This window comes from Oncorhynchus gorbuscha, linkage group LG03 (assembly GCF_021184085.1).
Source record: "Oncorhynchus gorbuscha isolate QuinsamMale2020 ecotype Even-year linkage group LG03, OgorEven_v1.0, whole genome shotgun sequence".
Lineage (NCBI taxonomy): Eukaryota > Metazoa > Chordata > Actinopteri > Salmoniformes > Salmonidae > Oncorhynchus > Oncorhynchus gorbuscha.
Genome location: NC_060175.1, coordinates 40669053 through 40689840, shown reverse-complemented (window position 1 = coordinate 40689840; position 20788 = coordinate 40669053). Strand labels below are relative to the sequence as shown.

At 46.1% G+C, this 20788-nt stretch overlaps 1 protein-coding gene across 5 annotated transcripts in view; it reads right to left on the bottom strand.

The window, feature by feature from the left end:
- Positions 1-1478: 1478 nt before the first annotated feature.
- The window catches only part of LOC124031379 (chromodomain-helicase-DNA-binding protein 5-like), a 37256-nt gene continuing 17946 nt past the window's right edge, over positions 1479-20788 (bottom strand). The window contains exons 4-39 of one of the 5 annotated variants that reach the window (XM_046342531.1): positions 20607-20725; positions 19948-20195; positions 19750-19841; positions 19377-19503; positions 19051-19217; positions 18722-18940; positions 18317-18523; positions 17890-18101; positions 17542-17673; positions 17136-17250; positions 16850-17041; positions 16453-16653; positions 16200-16337; positions 15833-15954; positions 15356-15529; positions 15097-15238; positions 14397-14646; positions 14168-14292; positions 13691-13970; positions 13092-13264; positions 12697-12871; positions 11322-11408; positions 11077-11165; positions 10855-10988; positions 10060-10204; positions 9640-9805; positions 9428-9507; positions 8987-9206; positions 8757-8846; positions 8486-8650; positions 7217-7325; positions 6970-7102; positions 6489-6750; positions 6181-6344; positions 4912-5038; positions 1479-4652 (exon numbers count right to left, since the gene is read on the bottom strand). In XM_046342531.1, coding sequence (XP_046198487.1) covers positions 4528-4652; positions 4912-5038; positions 6181-6344; positions 6489-6750; positions 6970-7102; positions 7217-7325; positions 8486-8650; positions 8757-8846; positions 8987-9206; positions 9428-9507; positions 9640-9805; positions 10060-10204; positions 10855-10988; positions 11077-11165; positions 11322-11408; positions 12697-12871; positions 13092-13264; positions 13691-13970; positions 14168-14292; positions 14397-14646; positions 15097-15238; positions 15356-15529; positions 15833-15954; positions 16200-16337; positions 16453-16653; positions 16850-17041; positions 17136-17250; positions 17542-17673; positions 17890-18101; positions 18317-18523; positions 18722-18940; positions 19051-19217; positions 19377-19503; positions 19750-19841; positions 19948-20195; positions 20607-20725 — 5706 coding nt within the window. In that variant the 3' untranslated portion in view covers positions 1479-4527. The remainder of the gene's footprint in view (positions 4653-4911; positions 5039-6180; positions 6345-6488; positions 6751-6969; positions 7103-7216; positions 7326-8485; positions 8651-8756; positions 8847-8986; positions 9207-9427; positions 9508-9639; positions 9806-10059; positions 10205-10854; positions 10989-11076; positions 11166-11321; positions 11409-12696; positions 12872-13091; positions 13265-13690; positions 13971-14167; positions 14293-14396; positions 14647-15096; positions 15239-15355; positions 15530-15832; positions 15955-16199; positions 16338-16452; positions 16654-16849; positions 17042-17135; positions 17251-17541; positions 17674-17889; positions 18102-18316; positions 18524-18721; positions 18941-19050; positions 19218-19376; positions 19504-19749; positions 19842-19947; positions 20196-20606; positions 20726-20788) is intronic. The other 4 variants (XM_046342533.1, XM_046342532.1, XM_046342534.1 and 1 more) reach the window with 4 other exon arrangements.

The window sequence follows — 20788 nt, the reverse complement described above, 5'->3', positions numbered from 1 at the left end:
TTGGCCAGGAAAGGCCATCATTGTAAATAAGAATTTGTTCTTAACTGATTTGCCTAGTTAAATAAAATAAGTAAATAGGGGAGATATGCCCACCACTTTTCCTTTCTATTTTCTTTACATACCTATTGCATTATTATTATGATCATTTCTCTGTATGTAATTATTGTTTTGTTGTTGTGGCAGCCTAGGGTATAAACTTTGTAAATGTACATGAATATTGTACCTGTAAGCAAAAAGATAATACAAGCAAAAAAAACAGCTTTTCTCCAGTTCCTTCATTCTCTTTATTGATGTTTCAGAGCAACTTGACTTACGTGACTTAGTCCTTTCAGCTCCTCAGTGGAGCATCTCCAGCTAACTCTGTTCTGGAACGTTTAAAAAAAATAATAATTCCAGGTGGTTCCTGCCTTCTTCATCTCCTTCTCATGTGTCCTGTTCCATGCCTTTTTTTGGGCGGCCAACCTTCCATTTGCCCTGTGGGTTCCACTCAGAGCAACAGGAAGTCTACTTAAAAATTAAGCTTCACAGTTCACACATACATACATACTCAAGCTGAGAATTAGCTTATTTTCTCAGATGTGCATTTATCAAAGCAACATTGAGATATGTCTATTGTTGTTGAGAGGATTTATTAAAATACATTGAACAAATACACAAAGTACAAAGTAAAAGATTACAATTAACTTTTTTTCATTGATTTGCAATTTAGCACAAACATCTGTACCATTATAATAACACTGCTTGAATTCAATAGCTCTCTCAAAGCTAGCTACACAGAGCAACCATCTCTTTCTTTACCAAAGTGAACCTTCATACAAAACATTTCACATGCTGTGCATTCTCCGCAACAAAGGTGCCTTTACCACGGTCTTTTGGTAGCTTTTTGAAGCCTTGTTTATAAGCATGTACATGTACCGTAAATATATTTATAATATTAGACTGAAGCCTTCTTACATACACATTACATTCATACTGACTTCAGTTTGATTGCATTTAATTTAAACAATTTGATTTCAGTCACTTCCGCACTCCGTAAGGAAACAGACGTGGATTTGATTGAACACATTCTGTGTGCACATTGCAGTTCTATGGCAACTACCCTGCAACATTCATTTTCTCTCACGCATACTATGAACACTGAACAAAAATATAAATGCAACATGTAAAATGTTGGTCCCATGTTTCATGAGCAGAAATAAAAGATCCCAAAAATGTTCCATACCATAAGCTTATTTCTCTCAAATTTTGTGCACAATTGTTTTTACATCCCTATTAGGAAGCATGTCTCCTTTGCCAATATAATCCATCCAACTGACAGGGGTGGCATATCAAGAAGCTGATTAAACAGCACGCTCATTACACAAGTGCACCTTGTGCTGGGGACAATAAAAGGCCACTTTAAAATGTGCAGTTTTGTCACACAACACAATGTCACAGATGTCTCAAGTTTTGAGGAAGCGTGCAATTGACATGCTGACTGCAGGAATGTCCACCAGAGCTGTTGCCAGAGAATTGAATGTTAATTTCTCTACCATTAGCTGCCACCTACGTCGTTTTATAGAATTTGGCAGTACGTCCAACCGGCCTCACAACCGCAAACCACGTCCAGCACAGGGGGGGAGAACCCTTTTGTGGGGAAAAACTCATTCTGATTGGCTGGGCCTGGCTCCCCAATGGGTGGGCCTGGTCATGTGATTGGCTGGGCCTGGCTGCCACCCAGGCTCACTCATGGCTACAACCCTGCCCAGTCATGTGAAATACATAGACTAGGGCCTAATTAATTCATTTCAATTGACTGATTTCCTTATATGAATTGTAACTCAGTAAAATATTTTAAATTGTTGCATGTTGAGTTTATATTTTTTTCAGTATAGTTAGGTACATGATCGATAAGAGTATGAGAGAGACAAAACACTGGAAATCTTAGTATTTACATAGCATTGCTATTTGCTTCTGTCCAGTGACACAATTCCAATTTATGACAAGGTGTGGGTCTTGTCCAAACCATCCAAAGCAACACTTTAGTTCACACAGGGACCCTCACATGACTTACAAATGGAGTAACAGGCTGAACAGAAACACTGGGACTGCACTCTCCATGGACAGAACATCACTGATAAACACGCACTCAATTGGGTGCAAAATAATAGCTTACGAACTGATATGTGCCCTATTTGTTGAAATTCCTATCTAAACTTCAGGTGAAGTGCTTTGTCTGAGAAGACAGTGGCCCAATCCCAAATGGAGCCTTAAGACCTACAGTACGCCCTATTCCCTTGGGAGATCTTAGAGGATTTGATGTAAGCAATATGGTTATAGCTCCACCTTGCCCTATGATACACTATCTGGACGTCTTGCCATGTTGCTTATACCGTTAAAATCCTCTCAGACCTCCACAGGTGCATAGGGAGTAGGGTTTAGCGGTCCATTTGGGATCAACAACTGAAACAATATGTAGTTACACATTCCAGCCAACAGAGGGCATGACAGAGCACCTCAGGAGATTCATATAAAAAGCCGCCAGCGCAGAGCTACAATCAGACCCTGTATACAGGAATCTCTTCAGTTCAGGATGGTCCATTCACAATTTCTTTCTCAAAACCTCCACATACTATAAGTGCTATAGCCCTGTCATTAAAAACAATACAAATAGGTAATGCCTCCACTCTTTGAGAGAAAAATAAGAGCAAACATTGCAATGAGAAAATTGAATACACACATTCTTGAAAAATCTGAACAAATGAAGTCTCATTAAACACATAAAACAGTAGTTTCACTTTGGACAATCACATTAGCAGACAGATGGAATAAACAGTATTGTCAAGTGAATCCATGCTGTCGCTCTGATACAGTTTAGTCCTCACAACACGCAATGCAATAAACAGTTCTCTTCCAAGGAACCCATATATAAAAAGAAACATAAAAATACGTTTTGATACTTTTTCTGCAATGCTCTCCAACCATGTTCCTTGATGGCTAATATCTATGAAGATTCTAATCTATAGATGATGAATTCCAACATGATAATTCCACCACTGCCCTCACTTCTTAATGAAAACATTTTCACCAAAGTCTAAGATTATCAGCATACAACCTGGGACGTTAGCCATCCAGGACACGGAGTGAGCAGCCGTCTTTTAGTGGCACTAAAGCAGTAAATACTGAAATAACACTTTACCTTAACATGAAGAACACACAATAAAGCACTTTTCATGGAAAACATGAAACCTAGGCCAAAAGGTGACGGACGCACAGTCAAAAGCACTTTTTTGATTTATCATTTCTCAAAATGGAACAGGGAGGGAGGAGCTGTATGTGTAGCAGGCAACAGCCAATAATCACATTCAAATGTTAAAGAAATACATGTACCATACCACTGGCAGAAATAGGCTAGTCTTGAGTCTCTTCTGAAATGTACAAATGGTTACAAACTGTACCACAGTTAGATATGTTCTGTAACTTCTATGTGATCGTCACTTTTTGCACTAATCCAGCCTGTTACAGTGTTATGCATGTATGCATTAAATTCACAATGATTATGCAAGGCAAAATAAACAGCACTCTCTTGAACTATGTACATTACAAGGGGGAACCCTTAGTATATTAGTAGCTTGCTCTGTAACTAGGATCCCTTTCTCCAGAGGCGGGAGATGGCAGTCTTTATGGGTTGAGGCATAGTGCAGCTGTACTTCCTTAAAGTCACTCTTATTCTTACAAGTTCCAACTCAAGGCTCTGCCCCGAAACTATAAAAACAAACACATGTACTACAATTGACCAGAGAATTGGCTGCTGTATGAGCACCCACTTATCATCTCTATAATTCTAGGAGGGGAGACTTATGCCTTCGTGGTTTTCCTTCTATTTGTATGTAGCTAAAGCACAAAGCTCCAGCAGAGGTCAGTCCCGCTGCTCAATGAAGAGGCCAATGATGAACGCAGGAGGAAAAGACTCAGAACGAAGGAGCAGAGCCAGGCCTAAATGGAATAAATAGACACAGATAAGTCTCATTACAGCAGCCTTGGCAGCTCCACTGGCTCATCTTCATGTGAACTTTGACTTTCCCAGCTCTCCCTGTAGCCAAGACAGGGCAGTTCCAGTCCTCCTACAAGATCACCACGGTCGTGTTCCTCTGCCCAGCCGTTGCTGACACATGGCAGAACTTACAACCCCTGGATAGGTATTTTATGTATAGCCATGTGGTGCCCGATGGCACAGTCGATGGCGTAGCACCCAACCATTTGTTGATGCATGCAACATCTGAGCAGGGGAACATGCTTCCACATGTCAGGTAGCAGAGGTCGGGGCGTATGAGGTCGTTTGACTCTCACATCCTAATAGACAGTTCCTCTGCTTGACTCACCAACCTAAGTCATAAAAGCAAATAGCTACAGCAAAGTATGTTGAAGAATCCTTGAAAGATAGAAGTGCAATTGATACGATAGACAGATACATCAGTGTAATGTTCTTAGTGTTATCCTATCATCCCTTGGCTTGGCTGACTCCAGATCAGTTTTGGAGTAGATTACCTAATCTTCAATACAGATAACATCACTGGGCTTGCCTGACTTAAGGTCAGGGGTGGTGACATCCCTCAGGTGGTCGCAGGACTTCTTGTCCAAGTGGCTGGATGGAGGAGGGGGGCCGTTGGACACTAGAAAGGGGGGGAATGATTGGGGAGGGGGGAGGGATACCAAACAGGGATATCAAACAAAGAGTGCTCAGCAAAAGAGATGACCCAAATAAAATATTTGAAGCTATGTATTCCCTAATATATTATTAGAAAGAGAAGCAGAGCAGTAGTTAATCTTACAGTGCTCCCCTCTTTTTCAGTTATCATACATTCTGTCCTCGACTGTTCAGCTGAAACATCTTGTATTACAGTTAAAGTCGTGCAGAGACAGGCCACTTACCACTGACATAGGGTCCCAGGGGCATCTGGCTATAGTTGACCATGGCTTCACCTGCAGGCCCCCGGAAACTGCCACCAAAGCCAGTGCTGTACATCTGGGAACAGGCAAATGAGCCCTGGCCGAACGGCTGGAGGTAGAGTAAACATTTTACACATCCTGTCAATGATGGAATCAACCAGTCACTTGGCTCTGTCATAACCTCACATGGTCTCTCCTATCATTGCTATGCAGACGACACACAATTAATCTTCTCCTTTCCCCCTTCTGATGACCAGGTGGCGAACCGCATCTCTGCATGTCTGGCAGACATATCAGTGTGGATGACGGATCACCACCTCAAGCTGAACTTCGGCAAGACGGAGCTGCTCTTCCTCCCGGGGAAGGACTGCCCGTTCCATGATCTCGCCATCACGGTTGACAACTCCATTGTGTCCTCCTCCCAGAGCGCTAAGAACCTTGGCGTGATCCTGGACAACAAACTGTCGTTCTCAACTAACATCAAGGCGGTGGCCCGTTCCTGTAGGTTCATGCTCTACAACATCCGCAGAGTACGACCCTGCCTCACACAGGAAGCGGCGCAGGTCCTAATCCAGGCACTTGTCATCTCCCGTCTGGATTACTGCAACTCGCTGTTGGCTGGGCTCCCTGCCTGTGCCATTAAACCCCTACAACTCATCCAGAACGCCGCAGCCCGTCTAGTGTTCAACCTTCCCAAGTTCTCTCACGTCACCCCGCTCCTCCGCTCTCTCCACTGGCTTCCAGTTGAAGCTCGCATCCGCTACAAGACCATGGTGCTTGCCTACGGAGCTGTGAGGGGAACAGCACCTCAGTACCTCCAGGCTCTGATCAGGCCCTACACCCAAATAAGGGCACTGCGTTCATCCACCTCTGGCCTGCTCGCCTCCCTACCACTGAGGAAGTACAGTTCCCGCTCAGCTCAGTCAAAACTGTTCGCTGCTCTGGCTCCCCAATGGTGGAACAAACTCCCTCACGACGCCAAAACAGCGGAGTCAATCACCACCTTCCGGAGACACCTGAAACCCCACCTCTTTAAGGAATACCTAGGATAGGATAAAGTAATCCTTCTCACCCCCCTTAAAATATTTAGATGCACTATTGTAAAGTGGTTGTTCCACTGGATGTCATAAGGTGAATGCACCAATTTGTAAGTCGCTCTGGATAAGAGCGTCTGCTAAATGACTTAAATGTAAATGTAAATGTAAACCAAAACTACCTATCACCACAACAGAGCCAATGACAGTACAGTACCTGTTGGGGCGGAGGTTCGTTGCCGCGGCTGGTGAGGCGGCTGAGGATGCTCCTCTCAGACATCTGCAGACGCGAAGACACTGGGGGGATCCGGGACAACATGTTGGGAAGCCGCGTCACATCCGCCTTCATGTCACTTAACAGCTCCTCCAGCTGGTTCAGTACTGGAACGCACACACACATACACACAGAACAAACACACACACACACACAGAACAAACACATAAACACACACACTGTCAATAACGAGAATGCACTAACGTATTCAATCTTATCTACAGTTCATGCAATGCTTAATTATTATTCACCCAGATCTTGAGTTTGTAGACAGTGTTTTAGTCCTGCTGCTGTGTACACACTGGGAGATGACAGACCTTTGTGCAGCACAGCGTTGGCTGGCTTGTTTCCAGCCAGAGACTCCTTGGACAGGTGCTGGTGAGACTCAGCCAGACACTCCACCTCAGCAAAGCGAGTGTTTAGGGCCATGGCCGGGTGGCTGGGGTCCTGGGTCATGTTCAGGTACGCTGCCCTCCTCAACTGCTCCTCTATCACCAGAGCCTGCTCCAACAGCTAAAAGAAAGGGAGAGGGAAAGAGAGAGAGAGAGAGAGAGAGAGAGAGAGAGAGAGAGAGAGAGAGAGAGAGAGAGAGAGAGAGAGAGAGAGAGAGAGAGAGAGAGAGAGGGTGGTGAGAGAGATGTGGAGATTGAATGTTGCCTTCCATTGTCTTGTCCACTTTTCAGATTCAAGGTGTTCACAAATGTGTTCGTATGACAGCAATAAGCATTTCACCTTAAAGCGACGAGCCAGGAACTTGTTCTTCATCTCCAGGTAATTTCCCTTGTGCATCTCAGTCTTGAAGGGCTCATTGTGGATGGCATAGCGTGGGTCGTTCTGAATGTCCTGCCAACGGGCATAGCCATGTCTGAGGTTCCCCCGTAAAGGAAAACAAACATGATAAAAGGGCTTCACATCACAAACAGAGAGACCTGCACACTGTGAATTCCGAACAGCTGTGTTAGATGCAGAGGAAGGATACGTTACGATGCCAGCCAGTAGCCAGTAGTCGTGGCGACGGTGCCAGATGTCATACATCTTCCCAGATGACACGGCAGCCCGCTCCTCGTTCTGCCACAGGGTGTGCAGCTCTGAGATATAGTAACACATCAGATCATACATCTACACTATATATACAGAAGTATGTGGACACCCCTTCAAATTAGTGGATTCGGCTATTTCAGCCACACCCATTGCTGACAGGTGTATTAAATCGAGCGCACCGCTATGCAATCTCCATAGACAAACATTGGCAGTATAAGGGCCTTACTGAAGAGCTCAGTGACTTTCAACATGGCACCGTCATAGGACGCCACTTTCCAACAAGTCAGTTCGTAAAACTTCTACCCTGCTAGAGCTGAATAAATTATGAATCATGCTTTACCATCTGGCAGTCCGAATGACGAATCTGGGTTTGGCGAATTCCTACCTTCCCTAACGCATAGTGCCAACTGCAAAGTTTGGTGGAGGTGGAATAATGGTCTGGGGCTGTTTTTCATGGTTTGGACTTAGGCCCCTTAGTTCCAGTGAAGGGAAATCTTAATGCTACAGCATACAATGACATTTTAGATGATTCTGTGCATCTAACTTGTGGCAACAGTTTGGGGAAGGACGTTTCAGCATAACAATGCCCCCATGCACAAAGCGATGCCATACAGAAATGGTTTGTCGAGATCGGTGTGGAAGATCTTGACTGGCCTGCAGAGAGCCCTGAACTCAACCCCATCAAACATCTTTGGGATGAATTTCAAAGCCTACTGCGAGCCAGGGCTAATCGCCCAACATCAGTGCCCGACTTCACTAATGCTTTTGTGGCTGAATTGAAGCAAGTCTGGAGTGCTGTATTTCCCATTCACATGCTCAAACTCCTGGACCTGGATACAGACACAACAGTGAGTTAACAAACTAACAACAGAAGAAACTGGATTTCTCCACCATTCTAGACTTGTTGCATTTTATTGAATGCATGCTATCTAAAACCAGATGCTAGAGGCAGGGAACCAGCCTTACTCAATCTAAACATAGGCTACAAGACATTTCTCAACCCTGTTAGGATGTAATGTTCCATTATCTAGTGGAAAGCCTTCCGAGAAGAGTGGAGGCTGTTATAGCAGCAAAGGGTGGACCAACTCCATATTAATGCCCACAATTTTGGAATGAGATGTTTGACAAGTAGGTGTCCAAATACTTTTGGTCATGTAGTGTATGTAATGTTCCTACACCTTAGCTGTTTCTCCCGCTCATCCCTCACCTGTGAAGCCTCCGTCGGCAATGTTGAACATGAACCTCATCTTGAAACCCTTCTTCTCCAGTAACTCCCTCCTGACCTCCTCCATCTCCTCCTGTGCTTCTTTTTCTCCATTCAGCCGTCCCTCGGGCGCGAGCAAGTCCTCGCTCTTGGCCTCGTCTGAAACAACTAAGGAAATAGAACAACTAGCTTACATTTTCGAGGTCCTCTTTCTGCAAAAAGTGTCACTCAGAGAGTGACAAGGTTTTAATGTTTTTCGCTGTTCCGCAAATACCTGGATTCAGTTCCTTCTCCTCAGGTTTGGCTGGAGCAGGATCACAGTCTCCTTTTTCTAAGGACTTCTCTGTCTCTCGACAGGGCTCCGCTAGAGGATCATTGACAAACAGATTGCCACATCAGAACAGAGACATGTTACAACTGATTTTTATGAAGTGGGACAAACCAAAGCCATTACACCAACCATTTACACTTCATTTGATTATAACCATGTAATGCACCACTCACCTTTTGGTGAGCTTTGATTGGACAACAGCTCTGTCTGTATGGATGGAGGCTCTTTAGGATTGATGGATGGCTCTATCAGTGCGGAGGGTATGTCTGTCATTTCACTGCACTCCTCTGAGGAGACTGGTTTGTCCTCTGTGCTGCCTTTCTCTGTCTCATCACTGTCAGGAGCGATGTCCGTCTTCTCTACCTGGGATGATGACTCTGTACTAACATGAGTCTGGAGAGACAACCATCACAGATGGAGAGGGAGACAGAGTAAAACAAAAAGGAGACTGTTTACTTTAAAAGGTGACAGTTAGAAAGTGGCATGTGTTTTGTATTATAATAATAATCAAATGAGATTTATGGGGAGATGTTTGAAGACAGTAAAGGATGGAGGGATGAGAAGGATAAGAGCGGGGAATAAAGGGACATTTCTGAAGAAGCGTGAACTCTGACCTCCAGTTCTGGCAGCTTCTTGCATTCCTGTTCTGTGGGCTCCTTGTCTTCAGCAGGCCCTGAGATCGAGTCCATCTTCTCTGTAGAAACAGCAAAACAATCACCAAACAGTGTCTCACATTTCCTGTCTATTGAATCTAATGAACTAAGCGGAGTTCTGAAACACACACACATACCACACACACTGGACAGGGTGAGGATGTGACTCTGACCTGGTGGGACAGGACTTCCAGGAGGCTGGGGTGTGGCAGCAGGGCTAGCAGGGACGGGGGTGTTGGGGTCAGAGGACAGACTCTCAGTCAGTTTCTTCAGCTCCAGTCCAATAGGGATCAGGTCTGGAGTGCTGTATTTCCCATTCACATGCTCAAACTCCTGGACCTGGATACAGACACAACAGTGAGTTAACAATCTAACAACAGAAGAAACTGGATTTCTCCACCATTCTAGACTTGTTGCATTTTATTGAATGCATGCTATCTAAAACCAGATGCTAGAGGCAGGGAACCAGCCTTACCCAATCTAAACATAGGCTACAAGACATTTCTCAACCCTGTTAGGAGGCTAACTTACTGCTTTCTGCTGGGTTTTATTCATGTAACTATTGAGTCATTGGATGACTGGTTGATAGGTACCTTTTTCCTGACCAGTGACATAACCCCAATCCTGGTGAGGACATGCTGACGGGACAGCCCTTCTCGTGGAACCCCATCTGCAAAGGTCTCCGCCCCGTCTGCCCCGGGCTCACAAAGATGTCTCATGAACAGGGACACGTAGGCCCTAAGAGAGACAGGGTCACATTCATACAGCTAATCAATTTCCGATCATAGTAACAAAGATACTTGAATTGGGGCCTCCCGAGTGGCGCAGTGGTCTAAGACACTGCATCGCAGTGCTAGCTGTGTCACTAGAGATTCTGGGTTCGAGTCCAGGCTCTGTCGCAGCTGGCCGCGCCCGGGAGACCAATGTGCTGGCGCACAATTGGGACAGCGTCGTCCGGGTTAGGGGAGGGTTTGGCCGGCAGGGTTGTCCTTGACCCATCGCAAACTAGCGACTCCTGTGGCGGGCATAGCGCACGCTGACACGGTCCCAAGATGTACGGTGTTTCCTCAAACACATTGGTGCGGCTGGGTTCCAGGTTAAGTGGGCATTGTGTCAAGAAGCAGTGCGGCTTGGCTGGGTTGTGTTTCGCCTCTCCCGAGCCCGTATGGGAGTTGCAGCAATGAGACAAGACTGTTACTACCAATTGGATACCACGAAATTGGGGAGAAAAAAAGGAAGAAAAAAGTAACTAACTAGAAAAAGATATATATATATATATATTTTTTTTTAATACTTGAACTAACATTGTCTTGCATTTCGTATGGGAGTGAACAGTAGACTGCAGCAGAACCCCAGTTAAAATACAGTACAGGAAGAGCTTTAAATACCTGAACTCTTTCTCACTTTTCCCTCTCAGGTCTCTGACCAGCCAGTGAGAGTTGAAGGCGTCCTGAGGAGGCATGCCCCAGCGCATGATAGCGTTGAGGAAGGCCTTCCGCTGACGGGCGTTGAACCCCAGCACCTGGCACAGGGCATTATACCTATTGGTCAAATCAATGTGCATACAAATGTTGTCTACTACATTAAAACCACAGTGCTTTCTTCCTTACCTCGATATTGCCCCCTACGCGTGCCAGCAGGGGTGGCAGAGGTTTGTCCCTGTCACTCTTCAGCTGCCTGCGAGAATGCCTGCGCCCACCTACAGAGAAACACCCCCCCCCACCACCATCAGCCAGGTGCCTCAGCAACATCTTATCAATGATAGGTTCCAGGCCCATCTACACAGGACAGAGCAGGCACTGAGAGAGTTAGTTATCTATAACGTAGTGATTACGCAGGTCTCATTGACACCCACCTTCCGGCCTCTCCTCGAAATCTTCGTCCTCGTCCTCGGACCCCACGGAGTACTCGGAATGATTGTCTGAAAGATCATCCTGCCACTCTGAGCCACAGATCAGATCAGAGAGAAACAGCACAGTGCATTCACTTGTGTAGGGGCCTACTGGGGGAGGAGGGGAGGGGGGCTAGCACCTCAGACCGCTACAGTGGGCATGCACACTGACACTACTCCACTACATCACTGGGGGGCAGGCATTCTTTCAAAAACTACTACTGACTAGCAGCAGAGCCTCTGTCTGTTCTGTCCTCCCAGCCACTACACTGGTGGACTGTGTACTTCATCAACATGTCTCTGAGTGTGCATTTGCTTTAGATGGGTTTAAATGTTTCCCTTTCAGTCTCAAATGCCTGTTGTTGAGCTATGGGGGGTAGTGTTATAAAAGGAACTCTACACAACTTGCATACTGTAACGCTATAAGCAATATAAAGCAATCAAGCTTCAAATGTGCTACTATTTTCAAGCAAGCTGCCATAGTTATGGACACACAGCCAAAGAAAGGCATAGTGTGCCACTCGTGTTACCAGAGGTATAACTAGAGCAGTGGGCTTCAAAGTTGGGGTCGCGGGGGAACTGCAGTGGGGTCGACAAATTAATAAATGAAAAAGTACATATTATTGTACGGGACCCATATGCTAAACATTTTGAGAAAGATCATTTGAAAAATACCATTTTATTGAGTAAATGTATTTATTGGTTTCTTTTCAAGATGAAAATGTGATGAATTGAAGGTTATTTGTTGATGTAAGAATATACATTTACCGATTGTAAGGTTGTGTCATTAGATTTGGGGTGGGGTCACGCAAAATTCTTGGGAAAAAAATGGGGTCCCCAGACATTCTGGCCAAAACAAATGGGGTTCCCACTGAAAAAGTTTGAATACCACTGTTCTAGAGTGATGCTAAGTTCACTCAAATGTTTTCTAAAAGGAGGGGGACCAATAAGCATAGCATTACTGTTACAGTAAAGGGATACTTCAGGATTTTGGCAATGCAGCCCTTTTTCTACTTCCCCAGAGTCAGATGAACTCATGGATCCATTTTCTATACTCTGCATCCAGTATGAAGTAAGTTAGAGGTAGTTTCATGAGCCAATGCTAACTAGCATTAACACAATAACTAAAAGTCTATGGTATCTACTAACATGCTAGCAGTTAATACGTCCAGTCATTGAGTTAGCAATTGCACTAACGCTAGAGACATGACAATGGTATCCACGAGTTCATCTGACTCTGGGGAAGTAGAAAAAGGACTTCATTGCCAAAATCCTGAAGTATCCCTTTAAAGAAGAAGAGAATAGCAGGCCAGAGTGTACAGTACAGTATGAGGCAAACCTTGGTCCTCCTGAGACGTGTCGTTGTAGTTGACCTGCTTGCGGATGCGTTTGCCTTTGCCCAGGTTGCGGGCCAGGTCCTCCTGCTGCTGCTCATAGTGGTGCCTCAGTAGCTTCTCCCAGTAGTCTGGATCCACATTCTCCTCCTGCTTAATGATCTCCCGCTGGGGCTCCTCCTGAACACACACGCATGCACACAACGTAAGAATACTGAACAAGGATACTCCAGGGTAAACTAAATGGTTAGCTACTACTGAATAAACACTGGTAATCAATGAGAATACAATGAAGAGACTGCTAAAATACTCACACATACACACTTGAGAATACATAACAGAGCCAATCCTAGACATAGCAACGCCCATGCTGACTGAGTGTGTTAGTGTGTGTCCTCACCTCTGCGTCCTCGTCTTTGACAACATACTGGGCCACCTTGAAGGAGCTGAGGTATTCGTTCATGTTCTGGATCTCAGTGTCCTCCGTGGCATTCTGGCTACGGTCCAGCAGCTTGGAGATGGCATTGTCATCATAGTGAATGACACTGCCCTCATCTCCATCCTTTATGTCCCCTGGAGTAAACACAAGTATCACAATATATCAGAGGGATACAGGCTGGTTTACTTTACATTCATGTCAAATCTAGAGACAATATTAGAAGAATGCAAATTGGTTTAATGCTCAGTTCAAAATGACTATATGTTCCTAGCAAAACAGGTCTGACTTTTCAAACAGAAATGCTAAACCCATGGGGTGAATTGTATATTGATCCCATACAATAATCCCTACTCAGTTATTTATTTGTCGACCCCACTGCAGTTCCTCCGCGACCCCAACTTTGAAGCCCACTGCTCTAGTTATACCTCTGGTAACACGAGTGGCACACTATACCTTTCTTTGGCTGTGTGTTCATAACTATAGCAGCTTGCTTGAAAATAGAGGCACGTTTAGAAGCTTGCTTGCTTTATATTGTGACACAGTGTAGTCAGTGTGCGTACCATTATTCTTACAGAGTTTTTGATGCGAACCCATGGCCCGTGCAGCTGCCTCCATCTCGTCCTTGAAGAGCTCCTCAGTGCCGAACTTGAGGATGTCGTCCAGCTCCTGTTTGGACATGGAGCCGGTCTTGGAGCCCAGGCCGGGCCTCACCACCAGGTGGGTCAGCATCATCTTCCTCTTGGCCACCTGGGTGATGCGCTCCTCCACGCTGGCCCGCGTCACAAAGCGATAGATCATCACCTTCTTGTTCTGACCTATACGGTGGGCCCTGCTGAATGCCTGCAGCAGAGAGATGGAGGGAGGGGAAGCGAGAGCGGCAGGGACAGTTACAGAGTTAGAAATAAAGAAACATAACAGGGAGTCAAGGAGGAAGACAAATAGAACGAGATAACACTGTGAGGGTTATAATGCATTCAGAAGACGGTATACTGTATGTACAGTATGCCTGTGTTAGTCGGTACCATGTCCCACAGTACCTGGATATCGTTGTGAGGGTTCCAGTCTGAGTCGTAGATGATGACGGTGTCTGCCGTGGCCAGGTTGATGCCCAAGCCTCCAGCTCGGGTGGAGAGGAGGAAGCAGAACTGCTGAGCACCCGGTGCTGCAGTAAGAATCAAGGCACATAGTCAATGGGTGAGTATGCGAGTGTGAGTGCTGTTTGTGCTGCTCCCTGCTGGAGAATGACAGAACAGCAGCGTAACTCACCGTTGAAGCGGTCGATAGCCTCCTGTCGTAGTCCCCCTGTGATGCCTCCATCAATGCGTTCATATTTGTAGCCCTCGTATTCCAGAAAGTCCTCAAGCAGATCCAGCATCTTAGTCATCTGGGAGAAGATGAGAACTCTGTGTCCTTCATCTTTGAGTTTCTTCAGCATCTTCTGGAGCAGGGTGAGTTTGCCTGAGGACTTGACCAGCTGGTTCCCATCATAAGAGCCATTGGGTAACACTGGTGCCTCCTGCGTATACACAATGAGCAAATAACCCAACAAGAGGCCACAGCCACTCACACACAGACAGTCAACTCTCACTGATAAACAAACATACCTGCATGTTGGCAGCCTATCAACTTCTACAATACACACCAGTGGAGGCTGCTGAGGGGAGGACGGTTCATAATAATGGCTGGAATGGAGTCAATGGAATGGTATCAACCACATGGAAACCAATGTGTTTGATACCATTCCATTCACTCCATTCCAGCCATTATTATGAACCGTCCTCCCCTCAGCAGCCTCCAATGACACACACATTTAGAAATACAATTCCTCCGAAACATCAGTCCCTCCCCGCACATCAGTCCCTCCCCGCAGGTCTTAGCATGGTCTACCCCCTCTGCCCTGTCTCCTCCCCTCCCCTCCCCTCCCTCCCTCTACCCAGAGGGATCCCATCTCTCCTCCCTCCCTCACCACAGCTGCCACGGGGAACAGATAGGGGTGGTTGCAGCACTTCTTCAGGTCCATCATGATGTTGAGCAGGGACACCTGGTTGCCCCCGCCCTTGGAGTTGAGCGCCTCAAAGTTCCGCGTCAGGATAAACTTGTAGTACTTCCTGTGGGTCAGAGGTCAAACATGAAAGGCGGGATTAGGCCTGGGGGAACCACTCTGAAGGGGTTTTATACAACAATGGGAGGTTCAACAGAAAAGTACTAGAAGAGGACTAACTAACTTCTGCATGGGGCTGAGCTCCACTCGTACAATGAGCTCTGTCTTGGAAGGCATATTCTTGAAGACGTCAGCCTTCAGTCTCCTGAGCATGTGTGGGCCCAGCAGATCATGCAACTTCTTGATCTGGTCCTCCTTGGAGATGTCTGCAAACTCCTCCAGGAACCCCTCCAGGTTACTGCACACAGAGCGAGCACAGACACAGCAAAACCGTTTATAGACACCATTTAAAGACAGCACAAATCCCCATTTGTTCCAGTCGATGTTAAGAGGAGCAACTGACGCTTAAGTGTCCGCCATGGCTTTAGGCTGTACTGTAAGCCTTAGTATGCAGGGATTTGAAAGGAGAACACCGTGGTAACAATTGAATCTCCCTCAGCATTAGGTCTTTGCTCTCAGCTACTGCAGCAGGTAAGAGGACCAAGAGGCAGGCTGCCAGGCTAATGGATGGCCACAGGAGGAAGTACAGCACAGCTCTTACTTGAATCTCTCTGGGGTGAGGAAGTTGAGCAGGTGAAACAGCTCCTCCAGGTTGTTCTGCAGAGGAGTGCCAGTCAGTAGCAGCTTATAGTAGATCTTATACCCATTGAGAATTCTGAAAAACTGTGGAACAGTGACAGCGACATTAGACACTCAGCCAAGCCACAAATAGAGTTGAGTCATAATGCTATGCAAGGTTGATGATGTTGGAAGAGAGGAGATAGATAAGTTACTGATCATAGATTGTAAAGAAATCAGAATTTGGACCTTAAGAAACACTATTAGCCAATTTACCGTTCACCAGTGACAAAAAAAACAACAATTACATCCATTTGTTGAATGCATTGGTTTACTTTGAGGTGGGTTACCTTTGACTGGTTGTTCTTCAGTCTGTGGGCCTCGTCCACCACTAGACAGGCCCAGTTAATGGAGCCCAGAATGGTCTGATCGATGGTGATTAGCTCATATGACGTCAGCAACACATGGAACTTGATGGCCGTGTCTTTCTGTCAAGACCAAAACAGAGAGTCTTATATATGACCACCACTCTCCTTTGGCCTGTAAATTACATGCTTGTCGATGTTTACTGAGATTCAATACATTTGTATTTTATGGGGATACCTTCATACGGAAGACCTTGCGGCCTGTCTTGACCACACTGTCCTCGAAGGTGAACTCGTTCTCCCGGATGACCGCCCGGCTTTCTTTGTCCCCAGTGTAGGTCACCACGTAGAAGTCTGGGGCCCACATCTCAAACTCCCTCTCCCAGTTGATGATGGTGGACAGGGGGGCACTGACCAGGTATGGCCCTTTGGAGTGACCCTGAGAGGGGAGGACATGTTTCAGCCGTGTTTCAGTCATGACTAAGGACACTGTTTGATGATATACACAACAGATATTGCATTACTACTTTCATCACTACTGATTCTATTGTGTATTGTATTTACTTAATAATGTCATGGAACATTTCATAAACAAATAGACCCCTGTTCTGTATGAGCCTGTCCTCCTCACCCACCTCTTTGTAGAGTGAGTAGAGGAACACGATGGTCTGGACAGTCTTGCCCAGGCCCATCTCGTCTGCCAGGATAGTGTCTGTGCCCTGTGCCCAGGAGAACCGCAGCCAGTTCAACCCCTCCAGCTGGTACGGGTGTAGGGTTCCCCCAGTGGCATTGATGTACCAGGGTTGATGTTCAAACTTGATGGTAGGCTAGTAACGGGGAAAGAACAACCAAAGGTGTATCAGCTTATTGTTAAGCCAATAGTACAGTATGTTTTCGTCCCTAGTAATGATTCCCACTCACATCTATGATTGGAGCGTTAGGAGGGATTTCTCTCTCCCTCCTCTTCTCCTCCTCTTTGCCCTTCTTTCCCTTTCTCACCACTAAAGGGCGCTGGTCGTCACCAATCATCTGCTCCCTGTCAAATCACAGGAGACGTCAACAAACAGTCTACTCTGGTTGTGAACTCGTGTGAAATATCTTTGTCTGTATGTGCATGCGTAAGAGAGAGAGAAAGAGAGATACAGTGAAAGAGAGAGAGAGAGACTTCTGTGAGTGTAATGTTTACTGTTCATTTTTGTTGTTTATTTCACTTTTGTATATTATCTACTTCACTTGCTTTGGAAATGTTAACATATGTTTCCCATGCCAATAAAGCCCCTTGAATTGAATTGAGAGAGAGAGAGAAAAGTTTGAGTTCTGAGCTGACCTGTGGTCCCAGTAGGAGTGTTTGGCGTTGTGATACTCAGGGACGTCAAAGTCATCCACCTCCCAGGTGCACTGGTCATAGGGCAGGTCTCTCCACTTGATCAGGTAGTGCACATCCCCATCCTTATCATAACTGTGGAGAACGCAATGAACAATAACAATCACAACTCTGGGAGCTTCAGAATACAAAAGGAAAGGTTGCAATTACATATTTCAAACCTGGGACAAAAATGTATGGTTGAGATTCCGGTCTCTAGTTTATTCCACTGTATATCAAGTGCTGAGCGTGAGTCTGGGGGAGAGAATGTCCCGACAGGGAGAGGAAGGTGTGTGTGTCTGGGGTGGGCACCTGTGGTTGAGGATCCTGTGGATGACCATCCACTCTGGCTTGATGCCGTAGCGGTAGAATCTCTCCTCCATGGCAGCGTACTCTGGGTCTTTACTCTTCCTCTTCTCGTTGTTCAGCTCCTCCTCCCCAGAGCCGTAGTCGTACGGAGGTGGCTCGTCCATGTCGTTCTTCCTCTGGTAGTTACGGTACATCACCGCGTGGTACAGCTCCAACTGCACACACCACAGACAAGACCATGGCTTAACCAACGATGCTGCAGAAAATTATTGTCGTATTTGTGACAATATGCTGTAGCAAATGTAGAGTCTTGTAACTTCTGCAAGCTAGATTTTTAAAGTGAGAGTAAGCCAGTATATTTGACCATGGCTGACTTTCAAACACTGGCAAACCCCTCAGCAGCAGTCAAACAGACAAATGTGTGTCTCACCTGCAGTTCACTGACCCAGGAGCAGTGCCAGTAGGAGAGACCAGCCCACTTGACAAACAGCTCCCTCTCCGGGTGGCCCTTCAGGGGGGGCTTTACCAGCGGGTCCACAGTCTCTCCATTGGGGCCAGGGGGCACCTCAGTTGGTAAGGGGGGGTTCCCCCAAATCCAGTGGAGAATTCTCTGTACCTTCCCCTTTGGAGGTGGGCACTAGAGGGGAAAAGAGAGTTGTGTGAGACAGCATGGTATTATCTCTCTGTTCTCTCTTGGGAGCCTGCACAGAGAATGACATTTTCATTTTGTTTCCAGCAGTCTATTTTAATAATGGAGAGCCAAGTGCATTCTCACAAATAACATGGTTCATCAACTGGATCATCACACTGACTGGTGGGAGAACTTGTCACTCACCATGCAGCGTGGGCACAGCCACTCCCCATTGGGTATCTCAGGCAGTGGAGGGTTGAGGCAGTGGATATGGTAGGAGGAGGGGCAGGTGTCACAGCACAGCAGCTCCCCTCCGTCTTTACACACTCTGCAGAACTCCAGGTGGTCGTCCTCTTCCTCAACCGCAACCTCCTCTTCCTCATCGTCATCATCTTTGGCCTCCCACTGGATGCCCTCCTTCTCCTGAATGCACAGATGAGGGATAGTGATCATGTATATTTTTCTACAATGTGATAGGGATGATATACTTCTGTTGTGTTTAGTGATAGTCCAGGTTAAGGTGTACTACTCACACAGTGGGGGCAGCTCCACTTGCCCTCGGGAGCTTTCTCCAGCTCAGGGTCCAGACACACCAGGTGATAGGCTTTGGGACAGGTGTCACACAGGATGATCTCCCCTCCCTGCTGGCACACCTCACAGTAGTCCTGGTGGTCTGTCTCATAGCCATCCCCATCCTCTCCTGAACACAAGACAGGAAACACAGATAAAAGTTAATGTAGTCTGTGTCTTCACACACACAGCAGTAACAGTCATTAGGTTATGAGGGTTATGAAAAGGTAGGAAGATATACAGTATAAACTAGTGGAACTGGTTAGTGTAGATAACGGACATTGCATACTTTTCCTTTTTTTCCGACCCTTCCGGGCTTTCTTCTTGGCATTCCCTGAGGTATCAGAGCGCACCGAGGCACTGTGGATGCTGACATCATCAAAGTCCGACTCCTCCAGCCCAAAGTCCTCCTCACTCTGCCAACAGACACGAGTCATTCACAACCACACAGTCAATCAGCAATGAGAGCCAATAATGTTCACACACAAGTTTGGACATAAAACCCCAAAATGTGTATTTTGGGTGCTGTTTAACTAAGACAATAAGCACACACACTGTACCTCATCCATACCTGAGTGTGGGAAGAACAATCTACTGTATCTTCTCAAGTCATAGTTATGTGACTTAAGGTAAGAAATAAGACGTGCCGCACCAAACCTTACCGAGGATGCTTTCTTCTTTGTTTTGGTCTTCCTCCCTTTACTTTTCTTCTTTACCTCCTTTACAGTCTTTGTTTTCCGTCGAACCCCAGGCCCTATAGGACAACAACATTCAGCACAGGCCAGAGAGGTATAGAGGGTACTTTATTAGTACATTTCAATACATACTGATATACAGAATTATTTAATGACAGCCCTTACCCTTTCCCTCTTTGGTTTTGGCTTTTCTGATTTGCCCAGGCTGAGAACTTGACAGTGTAGTGATCTCTTTGACAGAGGTGGGTGAGGCAACGGTGACCGTTTCCACGGCAGCAGCCACCGCAGCAGCCACAGCAGTTGCAGAGGTGCCTTTGAAGGGGTTGTTAGCGCTGAACTCTCGCCACTTGGCCCCTAACACTGTCATCATCTTTGACATGGGGATCTTAGGGTTCTTCTTGGCAATAAGTGGCCTGAGGAAAGTCAGGGAAAGAGAAAGAACACTGTAATCTTTCTATCTTGTTATTTTCTTAGTTAATTATATACTGTAACAATCACCTGAACTAGTGGTGACCCATCTGTGTGACGTCCCCTCTCTGTTGTGTGAGTACTTTGATTGTGATTTGTCAACCAATGTCTTGTGGTTCGGCACATTGGTCTCTCTGAGATACTCGGTCAATGCATTCAGTCTCTGAGCTTCCAGGCTGTCACACACAGCCACAACATCTCTATCTCTCTAACAAACAGTCCAGTGTTCACCACACTGCTCCAGTATCTCTATACAGTTTTATTTGGATATACTCAAACTACAACTAAGCTACACAGCCATGACAGCCATCCATAGACAAGAAAGGCAGTAAATGATGATCCTACATGTATAGTACCTGAGGAACTGGCTGAAGGCCTTGTAGTTGGTGAGGGTTGTATAGTCCTCCTCTGTGAAGCCATACTGCACATCCTCCAGACCCCACTCCTGCATCAGCTGACTGGACGACTTGGGCTCCTGGGGCACAACAACACTGAAGTAAGAGTTCAGTCTATAAATCCACAAAGGCCCCAAATAATA